Source organism: Mastigoproctus giganteus, chromosome 12 (genome assembly GCF_048544385.1).
Source record: "Mastigoproctus giganteus isolate SK-2022 chromosome 12, ASM4854438v1, whole genome shotgun sequence".
In the NCBI taxonomy this organism is placed as follows: Eukaryota; Metazoa; Arthropoda; class Arachnida; order Uropygi; family Thelyphonidae; genus Mastigoproctus; species Mastigoproctus giganteus.
In genome coordinates, this window is record NC_143586.1 from 1,330,906 (window position 1) to 1,347,617 (window position 16,712).

The following is a 16,712-nucleotide window of genomic DNA, read 5'->3' on the forward strand; positions in this document are numbered from 1 at the left end:
CAAAATAATATCAAGAAAACACAGGTCACGTTCAAACATTTTACCAGACCCAAGAAAATCATGGCCGTTAGACAAGAATTAGAAGTGGAAAGGTATGTTTACCTTAGAAAAGAAATTTCAAACAGATATAAACATCATGAGAGAAACTGAATGGCATATAAAATTGGGATGACAAGCATTTGGAAAGCTAAATATAGTCTTCAAGACAAACTTGTCAATCTGTCTGAAATGAAAAGTTTTTGATTGAGGGTCACACAGAGAAGTATGGAGGGCCAAATTTTGAACATAACTAAAATAGACCAAAGCACATGTGCATGGATTTGTCTGTGACATCACTGTAAGAACAAAGCACTTAAAATGGAAATGGCAATTCACATATCAAGAAGAACTGATGATGGGTGGACCAAATTTTGGAATGAATACAGCTTGACTCTATATGCCAAAGAAAAAGATCAAAGATGAGGTGGATTCATGGAATTGTGAAATTTGCTGGTGCATAATGGCAAAAGAAAGCACAAGACCACAGTTGCTGGGAACGTGTTGAGGAGGCCTTCATCCTGCAATGGATCAATAAAGGCTGAAGATGATCACAATGATGATTTACTTGTAGCAAAGATTAATACTCTGTTACAAATGAAATGGGAATACCTTTGATGCTATGCTAAATTAAGGTCATGTTCAGAATCAGCATATCCAAATTAAAAAAAAAAAAAAATGTCATGAAATGCAGATAAACTGAACCTTTCTGAAATTTTCTTACATAGAGTAAGAAAATTGCAAGCTTGATCCATCTTTTCTCACTTTCCACTTTTCTGCATTCTCCCTTTTCCCACTTCCCATTCAAATTCTACCTGTTTCTTCTCACTCTGACCTGGCTTTATTTAATCATAGACTTTGTTTCATCTGCCTACCTTCATTTGTTCCACTTCCACCTTTTCCTCCTTTTTTCTTCCATATTCATAATTCTTCCATTCATCATTTTCAAGCAACTCTTGTTTCAATTCTGAACTCTTGTTCTCTAGATTCCAACTTAAATTTAATTGCATTGGTAATTGTTTTATTATTATTATTATTATTATTATTATTTTATTATTAATTTTTTTTTATTATTCTCTTTATTAAGTAAAAGTTAAACTATAAAAATTCAAAAAAAAAATAATATCATATACAAAGGAATCAACAGCAATGTGCTAGATCATTTGCTGATGAACTCCCCAGCAGCTCCATATTCTGAATATTCCATATTCATAATTCTTCCATTCATCATTTTCAAGCAACTCTTGTTTCAATTCTGAACTCTTGATCTCTAGATTCCAACTTAAATTTAATTGCACTGGTAATTGTTTTATTTTATTATTATTATTATTATTATTATTATTATTATTATTATTTTATTATTTTTTTTTATTATTCTCTTTATTAAGTAAAAGGTTAAACTATAAAAATTCAAAAAAAAAATAATATCATATACAAGGGAATCAACAGCAATGTGCTAGATCATTTGCTGATGAACTCCCCAGCAGCTCCAAGTACCTTGCAGTGCCAAGATTTTTAAGTCAGAAACTGCCAATCCCATACAAAGGAGCAAGGATGCAAAAGACTTACACCAAACTCCTCTGTTTGAGATTTTTACTGATGATACAACAGGAGAGATAAGATATTCTGCTTCTGTTAACCTTTTGAGACTCACATTGTTATTGTTATAGTCGGATTTTATGCAGTGAATGTGCTCAAGATTCAGACTGGTCCCTAAAATCTGGACATCCAAAAGATTGATGGAGCAATCATCTGTTTTCCTGATACCCTCATCAGTTGAAAACCAGGTTTACTATAGCATCATGTCTTTTAACTCTAACACTGCGTGTTCAATGACACTTTGTACTATGTGGGCGAGCGACTTGACCGCATTGCATCCAACTCTGCATCTGCCTACCTTTGTTTCATCTGCCTACCTTCATCTGTACTACATCCTCTTGATGTTCTAGAGGGGGGTAGGAAGGGCATAGATCCTAGTTTTCACTAGGTCAACAAAAGAATGGCCGGATAGCAATTTGGTTCCATCACCCACCCACCGGTGTTTTGAGCAAACCTAGTTAGAATTTTTGAAACAACAGCCATCATAGGAGCGTTGCAGGAGATCCCTCCATCTCTTCTTTATAGATGCTTTAGAATCTATAAATACATTTCCATCCTTTAACAAATTCTTAGCCAAGCTCAGTCTTTCTTTATGGCTGCCTTTCAATCATGTAGCATACTACGTCAGAAGCAGAGCCCAGTTGCTTCTCTAATTTTTCTTTCTTCAATAAGGGAATAAACCATCGTAGCAGTGGGATACCTAGCCCCCCCCCATCCACAATGTCAGCATAAAAGTATGCATTTACCACGTCATTTGGCAACCTAAGCCATTTCTTAATAGTAAGTCTAATCTGGGTGTCCCAGGCATTAAGCCTGAAAGCCATTACCCTCCCCAGCACTAAACAATGATAAAATCTAGACAACAAATATGCTAAGAGGATAAACAGCCTCTGCTGGGGTTTTAATGGGGCTTTCTGAAGCTGCCCCAGCAAATCACACAGGAGACATTCGGACAAGATTTACCAGAGACATCAAAGGCTATTCCCAAATATTTCCAGGTCCAATTAATATCACCCGAAGCTCTGGCTTCGGGTGATATTAACTTAGGAAGTTCTTGGGCTCCACTTTGACCTTCTTCTGCCTACCCGAGGCCACCCAAGATAGTGTCCAACTCTTGTCAACATTAATTCTAAGACCCCTGGTACTGAAGAAATTATTCGCCCGATCTAAAAGGCATTGCAACCCGGATTGTGTGGAAGCCACCAGGATGAGGTCATCAGCGAAGGCCAAAGCATTCACATTATATTGTCCAAGTTTAAAACCAATATATGAGGGAATTTTACAAAATAATTGGTCTAAAACCAAATTAAAAACAAAAGGTGACAAAGGATCACCTTGTTTCACCCCATTAGTTGGACAGCTTAAGGCAATCATCTCTGAACCTCATTGAGGTTCAGAGGTGATTAGGTACATCCTTCCCATTATCCTATATTCACTCAGGTGCCATTTCATATGCTTGCATCTATAATGTTACAGAATCTGTATTCAAAAAAACTACAATAAACTGCAAAGTAATTATTGGCAAAATGTTTTGGATAATTCCATTAAAACAAAATTCAAGTGCTGTCAATTATAATTTGTCATATATGACAGTTAACGTTTTCACTATGCCTATCTCCAGTTCCAGCAGTAGTTTTTCCTATTCCACAACTATCCAAGAACTGTCCTCCCAGATAAAACTGGAAAAACATTTTTATGCTATATTTCTTAAGTTATTTGCTGAAGTTTCCTCATTGAAAATTGCTCTTACTCTGTGGGTTTTTCAGCCTGTCTGACTTTTTTTTTTTTTTTTTTCAAATCACTAATTTCAGAAAGAACTGAGAGGTCTTCATTCCAGCTCTTCCCATTCTTATGAGAAAATATAGTTCTTGACCAACTGTTGGTTATCTCATTTTTACTGGTACCATCCTTCTCTAGTCATCTAGTTAGAATTATCAAATAATTCTAAGTATGAAAAATCAAATAATTTAGCTATATTAATCAACAGTATAATTATATTTATAACTTTATGCAATATTGCTAAGGCAATATTGCATAAAGTTAAAATACTTGCAGTTTATAAAGTTTATAAGCTTATTCTTTTGAATACTTCTGAATAATGGACGGACCAACTTACAATTGGTCCCATAGTTATTTAACATCTGGCTGTAGTAAATCTCAGAACTGGTACTATTTATTTCCATAAACTTTTAAAAAAATATATACAAATAGTTCTTATATTAAGTTTAACATATTTGGTATGAAACAGCCACATAATTCATGAGTGATGATATCTGTAGAACTTACACACTATCCCATTAAGAAAGAGAACAACAGAATACCTTCTGGATATCATCCCTCTACAGAATGCTTGGAACTGAATTATAAGGTCTGATATTTTCATATCCCTTTCCTCTTCAAGCTGAGCTAAAACACCAGCCCTTAAGAAAACCTTGCTGTGACCAATTTTATACAAATTAGGGTCCAAATCAAGAGCTACAATCTGCATTAAAAAAAAAATAAATAAAATAAAATATATATATATATATATATAGGTGAATCATGAAAATTGTCTCTACCGGTTTTTAAATGATATCAAGAAAAGAACAGATACACAAATTTTTAAAATTTTAAAAAATGAGTCATTCTTTAATTCTCATAATAATGTGTCGAGTGAGAGGAAGTTTAAGTTGTGATATCTGAAGTACTGAAATGAGACTCAGCCAAAATTAGAGGCACAGTAAGAAATTTTTTTTTAATCAGAATTGAGAACATTTATTATACACACACTGGCCAGAAAAAAATTAACCTTTATTCATCATCAAATTGAACCACTGCTGTTTCAAATAATAGCAAGTATGAGTGGAACGGCATGGATTCTAGGAGGTATTTTAGTGCATTTAATCTTATTGTAAACATTCACATAGCAAACTAGCATGCAACTGCGACAAAGTTAAAGAAAGAGGACTTTGTTGCTGAACACCCCAGGGGCTCACATCTGGTGAGTATGAGCTTGGCACACCCGGGATCCTGAGCTGGATATCATCATTATTCTCTTTCTTGGTGATTCCCTTCTACTCCTCAATCTTGTTTTCTCTCTCTCAGGGTAACTCGGAATTTTTTTTTTGGCTGGTGCAGCAAAAGCCTTAGGCTTCCTTGCACCATATAGCTAATGATAATAATAATAACAGCTCCCTCCAGCATGTCCCACACATTCTGAATAGGACTGAAATCAGATAAATGTGGGGGCCAAGGAAGATGGTGGAAATCTATGTTATGTTCTCCGAACAATTCTTGCACGATTCTGGCATGATGCAGTGTTGCACTGTCATCCATAAAGTGGCCATCATCTTCAGGATAAAAGTGTAACATTGCAGGGTGCAGTATATCTGATACAAAATTCAAGTACTCTCTGGATGACACACAATCCTCCACCAGTCCATGTCCCCAGTCCATGCAACAACAACAAAACATTCCGTATACCATGATACCACTTTCAGATGCTTGTGTTGCCTTAACAAGGCAAGCAGGGCCCTTCATGAGGTTCTTGCCACACTCTCTGCCTACTATCAGTGCAAAATAAAGTGTACTGTTATTCATTTACTACATGACTTTCTTCCACTGTCCAATCACAATATTCTTGGCACCACTACAAGCAGAGTTTTCTGTTGTTCACTGAAATTTTTTAACATGTGGCTTCTGAATAGGAAAGCAACTGCCAATATCCAATTGTTTTAATTCCCTGTACATGGTACAGGTTGAAATAGGGAAGTTCTGGGTTTGGTTGAATGCAGATGTTATTTGCTGTAAACTGGATATCCTGATTCTGGATATTCTTGAAGTATTGTTTTCTGCCACAATTATGTCTTTGAGATGTGGAAGAATCACTTGCTTTCCAGTCATAAAAACCTTTGAGATGGATGCTTTTTGAGAAAGCAAATGAAAGATGCCTTTCATTTCTTGTACATGATAGGAATTTTTTTCAAAGTCTGATAGATCATGCATTTTTCCCATCCTGGCTTCAAGATTACAATATACAAATAGTTCTTATATTAAGTGTAAAATATTTAGTATGAAACAGCCACATAATTCATGAGTGATGATATCTGTAGAATACAGACACTTACACCCATTATCTGTATGAATATCTGTATTTATTATTATTATTATTATTATTATTATTATTATTAGCCATATGGTGCAAGAAAGCTTAAGGATTATGCAGCAGCCAAAAAACATTTTCTGAATTACCCCGAGAGAGAGAGAGAGAGAGAGAGAGAGAGAGAGAAGAGAGAGAGAGAGAGAGAGAAGCAGAAGGGAATCACCAAGAAAAAGAAGAATGATGATATCCAGTTCAGGACCCGGGGTATTATCAGGTTTAATGTCTAAGTGGTAGATGATACGAAGGTTGGCAGGTTGTTAATGACAGTAGTGGTAGTATATTACTGCAACAGGATCTAGAAAAGTTGAGCAGATAGGCTGAGAATAGGTGGAAAGTGAAGTTTTGCATTAGATAGGTGGAAAGTGAAGTTTTGCATTAGATAGGTGGAAAGTGAAGTTTAACATTGAATAGGTTGAAAGTGAAGTTTAACATTGGATAGGTGGAAAGTGAAGTTTAACATTCACAAATGTAAAGTACTGCATATGGGTAGCAGTAGCCCAAGAGTAACGTACCAACTGTGTGGTACTATACTCAGGCTAGTAGAGAATGAAAAGGACCTGGAGGTAATTGTGCAGTCAGATATGAAGTCTTCTGACAGTGCAGACAGGCTGCAAGAGTAGCTCATGGTGTCTTGTCAATGATATTGCTAGCAGGGATAAGCAGGTGATTGTTGTCCCCTTGTATAAGGCAATGGTCAGGCCACACCTTTACTGCATAGAGGTCTGGACGCTTCATTTTAGGAAGGATGTAGAGCTGCTGGAATGAGTACAGAGAACGGCAATGAGATTGGTGAGTGGAATGAAGGGTTGCTGTTACCAAGAAAGATTAAGTTCTGCAAATTGCAATGTCTGGAGATTAGGCACCTGCGAGGTGATTTAATTGAGGTATATAAGGCCTTGAATGGTTTGAGCAATCTAATGCTGATGGGATTCTTTCTCTTGCTCAGATTACTCACCTGAGGGGACATAAATTCAAATTGAGGAAAGCCAATTGTAGAATCGATGTGCATAAATTTGCCTTTAGCCAGCAAGTGGTTGATAGTTGGAACAAACTTCCATCTGTCATAGTGGAGGTCAAAAACTTAAACAAGTTCCAGGCAGAACTAGACAAAACTCCAGCAATCTACCAAGTGATGCACACCCGATTCGAGCCTCAAAACAGAAAAACCAAGTGCAAACTACTCTGGTTAAAAAGGACATTGTTTTATTAGGAGACTCCATTGTCAGGGAAACGGGGAATATTTTTTGTAATAAAGATAGGTGGAGCAGAACCAGGGTATGTCTGCCGGGAGCAACTATTGATGATGTCACCAACAGATTGTCAGATTTTAAAGGGGGTAAAGAAAATATTATTATACATGTGGGGATAAATGATATTAAACATACACGATCTGACGATTTGTTGGAAAAATACAGGACCATGCTGAGGAAATGTCACAAGCTAGGCCATAATGTCTATGTGTCTGCAATTCTGCCCAGACACGATAGGAGGGATTATATGTTAAGAGCCTTGTGGATTAACTCAAGACTTGAAGGAATCTGCAAGGCTTTAGGGGGTAAATTTCTATCAGCATGGCCCACACTTGTAGGTAGAAGGCATTTGTTTTGTAGAGACGGGATACACTTAAACAAAGGTGGTGCAAAAGTTTTGCCAGTATTATTGAGGATACCTTAAAGGTTCAGGGAAACTGCTAGTTAGGGGGGATGTGGGTAATACTGACATGCGTTCATCTGATAATATTGGTCAATGTAACTCTTGCACATACCTTAAGAGTTCTTATCTGTTACCCCAACTGGACGTATTATCTAGATGTTCTGGGGGAAAAGACGTTTCACGTGAGCGGGTAGCTAATATCAGGGAAGAGAGCCTAAAAAAGTTCAAGGGTTGTGTTAGGTTTGTTAAATATACAAGAACAGTAAATCGTAATTGTTTATACAGTAACGTTAGAAGTGTGGTCAATAAAATGAGCGAATTCGAACTGCTGGTTAAAACAAGTAACGCGGACATATTAGGGCTTACAGAGACATGGTGCCACCGGGAAATTGGGGATGATGAGTTTCAGTATGGCTTGTATAATGTATTTAGGAAGGATAGGTTAGATAGAAGGGGTGGTAGGGTAATGCTTCTTATCAGAAGCAGCCTGAGTGCGACGATAGCTTTCCCGGATTCAGACATTTCACATGCTAGTATAGAGTCTGTATGGTGTGAGATAGTTGGAAACAATGGTATAATGCGAATAGGAGTAATCTACAGACCAGGTGATTGTGAAGATTATGACAAAAGCCTCTACATGCAAATGGAATGGGCAAGTAAGCGTCAATGCCTTATTATGGGTGATTTCAATTTGCCTCTAAATGATTGGAGTAAATGGGAAGGAAACTCGACATGGGGAACAAAATTTTTAAATCAACTAGATGACTGTTATTTGTATCAACATATCAGGGAAAGTACTAGAGAAAAGAATATCCTAGACCTCATCATCACACATGAATCAGATGACATAACAGGGCTGACAGTAGAGGAACCAGTAGCAGGAAGTGATCACGGAGTTCTACGGCTGATGATGACCAGAGAGGTAGCAGAAGTAAAAGGCAAAGGAATGGGTTTTAATTTCAGAAAAGGAAATTACGATGCCTTAAGGTACGACATGGCCTCTATTAACTGAGTAGATATCGCGCAGAGAATGAATACAATTGAACTGTGGTACGCTTTTAAAACATTAATCACAGATGCCTTGAATGCGTATATACCATTAAAAAAATACTCCATGAGAAGGGTTCCAAGTTGGATGAATAGTGAAGTTGCCGCATTACTTGAGCAGAAAAAGGTGGCATGGAAAGGTTACAGAGCAATAAAAAGTACTGAAGCCTATAACAGCTACAAGGTGATGTGTAATAGAGCCACAGAAAAGGTTCAACAGGCAAAGGCAGTTTATGACAAATTAGCATTAGCATTAGTAGAGGCATTTGATGCAAGAAAGCAAGCTTATGCAGCATCAGCCAAAAAAAAAAAACCCACTTCACCCCTCTGTTCGTTCAAAATACCTGTCCAGCTGAGCCTTAAACTTATTTAGGCTATCAACTTCCACGACAAGGGATGGAAGTCTGTTCCACCAACTAACCACTCGCTGGCTAAAGGCAAATTTTCGCACGTCTATCCTACATCTGTCTTTCCTCAATTTGAATTTATGCCCTCTCAGGTGATTATTCTGAGCGAGAGGGAGAATCCCATCAGCATTGAGCATGCTCAAACCATTCAATGCTTTATACACCTCTATCAGATCACCTCGCTGGTGCCTAGTCTCCAGACACTGTAATTTGCAAATCTTAAGCCTTTCTTCGTAAGAGCACCCCTTTGTTCCATTCACTAATCTTGTTGCCCTTCTCTGTACTCGTTCCAGCAGCTCTACATCCTTCTTGAAATGAGGCCTCCAGGCCTGTATACAGTACTCTAGGTGTGGCCTGACCATTGCCTTATACAAGGGAATAATCACCTCCTTATCCCTGCTAGAAAAATTCCTATATATCATTGACAATACACCATGAGCTACTCTTGCAGTCCGTCTGCACTGCTCAGAGAACTTCATATCTGCCTGCACAACCACCCCCAGGTCCCTTTCATTCTCCACCACTGTCAGTGTAATACCACAGAGTTGATACGTTGCTCTGGGATTGCTGTTTCCCATGTGTAGTACTTTACATTTGTCATTGTTAAACTTCATTTGCCACCTCTCAGCCCATCTGCTCAACCTTTCCAGATCCTGCTGCAGCAGCATAGTGTCAGTAGTGTCCTTGACAACCCTGCCTACCTTTGTATCGTCTGCAAACTTCGACATTAAGCTTGATATACCATCATTAATATTATGTATAAATACAGAAAACAATAATGGACCCAACACTGAACCCTGAGGGACTCCACCAATTACATTAGTCCACGATGACCAGTGTCCATTGATTACCACTCTCTGTCTTCTCCCCCTCAACCTCCCCTTTATCCATAGCAGCAATTTGCCTCCAATGTCACACTGCTCCAATTTGTGTAGCAGTCTTCCATGTGCAACAGTATCAAAAGCCTTTCTAAGATCCAAGTATATAATATCAAAGCTATTCCCTGCATCCAGTTCTTTTGTGACTGCATCATAGTATCCAATCAAATTGGTCAGGCAAGACTTCCCCTTAACAAAACCATGCTGCGTCAGAGCTATAACTGAAGTCTTGTCTAAATGATCCTGCAGTGCTTCTTTAACCAGTGCTTCCATTAATTTTCCTGGAAGAGATGTTAAGCTCACAGGTCTATAATTACTTGTGTCAGCCTTTGATCCTCCTTTGTGAATTGGGGTCACATATGCACATCTCCAGTCTATGGGTACCTCCCCTGAGTCCAAGGAAGCTCTCATAATTATGGCTAAGGGTTTGCAAATCACTAGCAAACAGAGCAAAGAGGGGGGATAAAGAATTCTTCACATATATAAATGCCAAGAAGAGCAGGACAAACCAGATAGGACCTTTACGTAAGGGAAAGGGGATAGTAATAAATACACCAGCTGCCCTTGCAGATGAACTCAACAGTTATTTTGCATCGGTATTTACAAATGAAAAGCCTTTTCTTTTCTGGCATTGGGAAATTGTGGGAGCGAAGTTAAAAAATATGTAATTAATGATATTGAAATTTCGCAAGATTATTTAATGAAAAATCTTTCGGGCCTACAGACCAGTAAGGCTCCTGGAGTTGATGGAATATACCCTATAATATTAAGAGAGGCGGCAAGCGAGTGCATTGAACCATTGAGGCTAATTATGCAAGCATCACTAGACTCTGGGGAAATTCCCTTGGATTGGAAAAGTGCAAATGTATCTCCCATACATAAGGGTGGCTCTAAAAGTGAAGTTGGAACTTATCGACCTGTCAGTCTGATTTCAGTAGTAGGGAAAATCATGGAGGCAATGATCAAAGGTGGAATTCAGGATCATTTGGATCGAATTGAAATTCTCAAGGATACTCAGCATGGTTTTGTAAAGGGAAAATCATGTTTAACAAATCTGGTTCGGTATTTCGAAAGGGTCACTCACGAGCTGGATTTAGGGAATAATTTCGACATTGTTTATTTAGATTTCAGCAAAGCTTTTGACTCAGTCCCACATGAGCGGTTGCTTTATAAGCTGGAACAGGTTGGAATCACTGGGAAAATCCTTAGATGGATACAAGGATGGCTTCAGGGCAGGAGGCAGAGGGTTGTGATAAATGGCTATTCCTCAGATTGGGTTGATGTAAGAAGTGGGGTTCCCCAAGGATCAGTATTAGGACCACTGTTGTTTTTAATTTTCATAAACGACATTGATGAAGGGATAGAGGGCTTGATGTCTAAATTTGCAGATGATGTTAAAATTGGTAGAGTAGTTAATGATCACTGTCAAGCTGAGCTTCTTCAGAGAGACCTAGATAGACTTCAGGAATGGTCAGAAAAATGGCAGCTGTGCTTTAATCCAACAAAGTGTAAGGTATTACACCTGGGAAACAGTAATCCCAACAAAACGTATTCACTTGGTGGAGTTCAACTAAACCCAGTACTGGAGGAAAGGGACTTGGGTGTTACGATATGGTCAGACGTGAAATTCTCTGAGCATTGTAAACAGGTTGCAAGGAAGGCCCATGGTGTCCTATCGATGATCTATCAAACTTTTGCAAGTAGAGATAGGGACGTGATAATCCCATTATATAAGGCTTATGTTAGACCACACTTGGAATACTGTGTTCAAGTATGGAGACCGCACCTAAAGAAAGACATCGAGCTTCTTGAAAGGGTGCAAAGAAGGGTAACTCGCCTGGTGAGATCGGCAAAAGGGCGTCCTTATGAAGAAAGACTTCGAATATGTGGGTTGCAGAGTTTGGAAACTAGACACCTTAGAGGAGATTTGATTGAGGTGTTTAAGGCTCTGAGAGGCATCAGTAAAATGAATGAGGACAAAATTTTCAAGATTATAAATGATGCTAGAACTAGGGGACATAAATTCAAGTTATGGGAGGAAATGTTTAGATTGGACTACAGGAAGTTTTATTTTAGCCAGCGAGTTATAAATTACTGGAATAAGTTGCCTTCATGGGTGGTAGAGGTCGACAGTTTGGGGAAATTCAAAGGTCATCTGGATAGTATTTTCGGGTAAGGGAAGCGCATAGGATGATAAGTTTAATTTCCTTTTTATTTATTTTTTATTTTATTTTTTTTATGTATTAATTATTATTATTTAGTTATTTATTTTATTTATTTTTTTTTGTTTTTATCATTGTTTTGTTCCGATTTTTTTTTTTTTTTTTCTGGCTGGTGCAGCATAAGCCATAGGCTTTCTTGCACCATGCGGCCGTTACTAATACTAGAATTTGGAGTGAATGGATTGGTGAAATGGGAAGTTTTTTTTTTTTTTTTTTGGCTGATGCTATATAAGCTTGCTTTCTTGCATCATATGTCTCTACTAATGCTAATGCTAATTAAGAAAGAGAACAACAGAATACCTTCTGGATATAAGACTGCAGTCGAATAGCCTCTGCAGTCTTTATACTTAACAAAGCAACACATCATCACTAGAGATCACAGTTTTTCATTTATTTATTTGCATTTATTTTCATCTCTTAATAAAAAGGTTCATATTTTTTTTAGCCAGTGTGTGCACTGAGCCTAAAACTATCTTTTGTACCAAACCTATCTGATAAAATATCATATACCAAAAGACAATGGATAGAAAAAATTAAAAGAATTTCATTAAAAAATACTCATTTAAATTAAAGTTTAGTAATTTAAAACACGGTTTTGTGTATGTTTTTTTTAAAGGTCACACAAAATATGCAGTTCTACAAAAAATTTTCAAAACTTTTAGATAGCAGGTGCAAGTCCAAAAAGTATTTAAAATGTTTCAGACAGCTGACATAAATCTCAAAATTCTTTAAAAACACTTCCAGACAACTAGTGTTGGTCTAAAAATTCATTTGTTACGAATTGGAGCAGTTCTCAAAATTCCTGAAAATATTTGACAGTTAGTGAGGGTCTCAAAATTTCTTAAAAATGTTTCTACCAATTTGTGTAGCAATTCAAATTCTGAAAATAGAAGCAAATCCTATAATTCAGTAGTTTTTACCAAACTTAGAGATGTTTTTCACAGCTGATAAGGATATTTAATGCAGTATTTTCAAACCTTTTTAACCATGAACAACATTTGATAAACTAAAAAATCCTATAATTCTCTTCTAAAAAACCATTCTCAAATCAAATTTCAAATAATTTAATGTGGAATTTCAAAAAAGAAATCAAATTGAGGCTATAACAAACTTAAAAAAAATTTCAATGTTCACATTTGTTCTAGCACACAAATTATTTCAGCTGATTGCTGAAATAATTTCTGTAAATAATTATTTCAGCTGACTGCGGTCCTCGAAGTTGGCACAGACATTCTCTCAGATATGCCAAACAAGCTGTACTTGCTACCTGGGAGTCTAAAACGCTGATGGAACTGATATTTGGGTGACACTCAAGTCAAGTGGACACAATTTCAGCGAAGTCCGGACGGTCTGTGACAGCCAAATCCTCTGCTTGCACCTTCACGATGGTGGGACTGTTAGTAATCCTGGGTATAACCTTCATGGCACAAGTACATGGTGGGTGACCACCCAGGTGTGAACCAACGTAAGCAGGGGTCGAGGTGTGGCGCCCACACCACATGGAGGTCCGCCACCCCTCTATGTTACCAGACAGTACTAGGTGGAAGATGACTCTCATCAACCGGTGAAATACAACCACTTTGCTTATTGGAGGCTTGAAGTGGTGGAACCCATGTTTAGTCTCTAGAGCTAAGTTCCGGCCAACCCTTCCCTATCTCTTCCATCATGCAGTATGATTGATGACTTTTGAGGTTATGATGAATATCGTGGTGAGATCCAATATTCCTTACATTTTGAGGGTACAGCTCTAAAACGGTGTTCGCAGGCCGGCCACTAGTTAGTACACCGGACGGAACCTATTGGTAACTCTCTAGGAGGCTTCGGGATCAGCTAGTGTATAATCTTGCTACCTCTACTCTGCCAGATAGTGACTGGAGGGAGTCTGAGTAGTGTGTATGCGGGGAGCATTGTCGAGGCCACGTTATGTCAAGGATCTGGGTATATTCTTACCACATGTACGCCATATCCAAAAATTTTATTACTTCATACAGCATGTCCCACCCACTTTTTCTTACTATTGAATACACCATGAATTGTCAAATTAATAGAGCAAGCTTATCTGCCAAAAGATCTAAACCTCCCAAGTACTTCCTAATTCATTTCACAAATATACGTGGTCTTAATTCTAATCTCAACGATGTCCATTTCCACTTGTAGTCTGCCAAACCCCATGTACTGTTTCTGACAGAATCTCAGTTATCGGTTAATTCAACTACTGCTCATCTCAGATGCCCAAATTATTTGCTGTATGATTCCTTTCGCCTCAAAGGTGGTACTTGTGCATATGTCCGTTCTGATATTCCCTGTCAGAGACTTGGCAATTTGGAATCTCCTCTCTTTGATCTTCTCTGGCTTAAAATCTCTCTATCTCATTGTGTCAAATTCATCTGTTGTCTCTACCGTTCTCCCAACTCCACTAATCAATTGGAGCTCTTTGACTTCCTCTCTTTGCAACTTGACTTTCTCCAGTCCAACTTTCCTAACAGTGAGGTAATTTTCCTTGGTGATTTTAATGTTCACAACTCCAGCCGGCTTCCGTTTTCTAGTCACACCGACCCAGCAGGTCAAGATGCTGAGGCTTTTGCAACTACTAATGACCTATCACAGATTGTTCATTAACCTACAAGAATACCGGACAATCCTAATCATACAGCCAACATGCCTGTATTTTTCTCACAAACAACCCTTCTAAGTACACGGTCGAAGTGAGAGGTCCTTTAGGCACTTCAGATCACAACTTGGTGATTGTCTCTTCTCCAATGGAACCTTTATCTCATGGCTATTCCCAACCTCGTGTTGTTTGGCATTACAAGAATGCAAAATGGGATGACCTGCGAGACTTCTTTTCTTCTTTTCCTTGGTCGGATTACTGTTTCAAAACTTCTGATGTCAACGTTTGTTCAGGTTGTGTCAGTGAAATTATTCTTGCAGGAATGGAATCCCTTATCCCACACTCCACTTTAAAATCTCATCCTTCATCTAAACCTTGGTTTTCCAATAAATGTGCTAAGGATGTTCAAGAGAAGAATTTTGCATATCGTAATTGGCTTGTTTCTAATTCTTCAGTTTCATTTTCTGCCTACACCAAAGCTCGCGACAATTGTAAAGCAGTTATTAATCAGTCCAAACTAGAGTTTGAACAGGCTAAGAGTAGAAAACTTGCTTCTTGCCCTAATGGTAGCCGAGCATTCTGGTCTCTTGCCAAAGCTATTGGCCGCAACTTTTGCCCATCTCTGTTCCCACCTCTATTCAAACCAGATCAGGTTTGGATAGAGGTGGTTCTGTTGTGACAACAGAACCAACAGATGGTTCTGTTGTCACTTCAGCCAAGGATAAAGCTGACCTGCTAGCATCCCATTTTTCTTCCAGCTCATGTATTAATGATCTTGGTAAAACACCTCCCACCATTCCCAACATGCTCCATTCAATGCCTCCTGTGGTCTTCCGTCCAAAGGATATCAGAAGGATTTTGATGAACCTTGATGCTAAGAAAGCCCCAGGTCCTGATGGTATTTCTCCACTTGTTCTCAAAACTTGTGTTCCTGAACTTAGTCCTATTCTTTGCCGCCTTTTTTCACTTTCTTATTCAAAAGGTGTTTTTCCTTCTGCTTGGAAATTTGCTCATATCCAGCCAGTTCCTAAAAAGGGTGACAAATCCCTCCCATCCAATTATCGTCCCATTGCAATTACTTCTACTCTTTCTAGCAGGAATAAGGAGGTGATTATTCCCTTGTATAAGGCAATGGTTAGGCCACATCTTGAGTACTGTATACAGGTCTGGAGGCCTCATTTCAAGAAGGATGTAGAGCTGCTGGAACGGGTACAGAGAAGGGCAACAGGATTAGTGAATGGAACAAAGGGGTGCTCTTATGAAGAAAGGCTTAGGTTTTGCAAATTACAGAGTCTGGAGACTAGGCACCGGCAAGGTGATCTGATAGAGGTGTATAAGGCTTTGAATGGTTTGAGCATGCTCAATGCCAATGGGATTCTTCATCTTGCTCAGAATAATCACCTCAGAGGGCATAAATTAAAATTGAGGAAGGACGGATGTCGGATAGATGTGCGGAAATTTGCCTTTGGCCAGCGGGTGGTTGGTTGGTGGAACCGACTTCCATCACTTGTTGTTGAAGTTGATAGCCTAAACAAATTTAAAGCTCAACTGGACAGGTATTTCGAACGAACGGAGGGGTGAAATGGGAGTGGTTTTTTTTTTTTTTTTTTTTTTTGGCTGATGCTGAATAAGCTTGCTTTCTTGTATTCATATGCCTCTACTAATGCTAATGCTAATGCTAAAGTAATGGAGAAATCAATTAACCGCCAACTCTTAAACTACCTAGAAACCTTCCGTCTGATCAACGATCGCCAGTATGGATTCCGTCAGTGTCGATCCACTGGTGATCCGGCTTACGTTATCCATTTATGGACTAATTCTATGGAAAGGTTCGGTGAAACACAAGTAGTTGCTCTTGACATCTCAAAGGCTATTGATCGTGTTTGGCATAAAGGTCTTCTAAACAAGCTTCCATCTTATGGTTTGCCAAATGTTTTTAGTGATTGGTTATCCAGTTTTCTCTCTGATCGCTCACTGTGGGTGATGGTAGATGGCTCTCTGTCTTTTAACTTTTCCACTAATGTCGGTGTCCCCCAAGGTTCAGTTCTTTCCCCCACTGTTTTCCTCTTGTATATCAATGACCTTCTTCCATTGACTAGAAATCCTAACTATAGTTTT

General features: G+C 38.4%; 1 protein-coding gene across 1 annotated transcript in view; it reads right to left on the reverse strand.

The window, feature by feature from the left end:
- The window catches only part of LOC150076628 (uncharacterized), a 1,101,557-nt gene that overhangs the window by 451,840 nt on the left and 633,005 nt on the right, over window positions 1-16,712 (reverse strand). Inside the window, exon 18 of the mRNA XM_090386980.1 lies at window positions 3,957-4,117. Coding sequence (XP_090243106.1) covers window positions 3,957-4,117 — 161 coding nt within the window. The remainder of the gene's footprint in view (window positions 1-3,956; window positions 4,118-16,712) is intronic.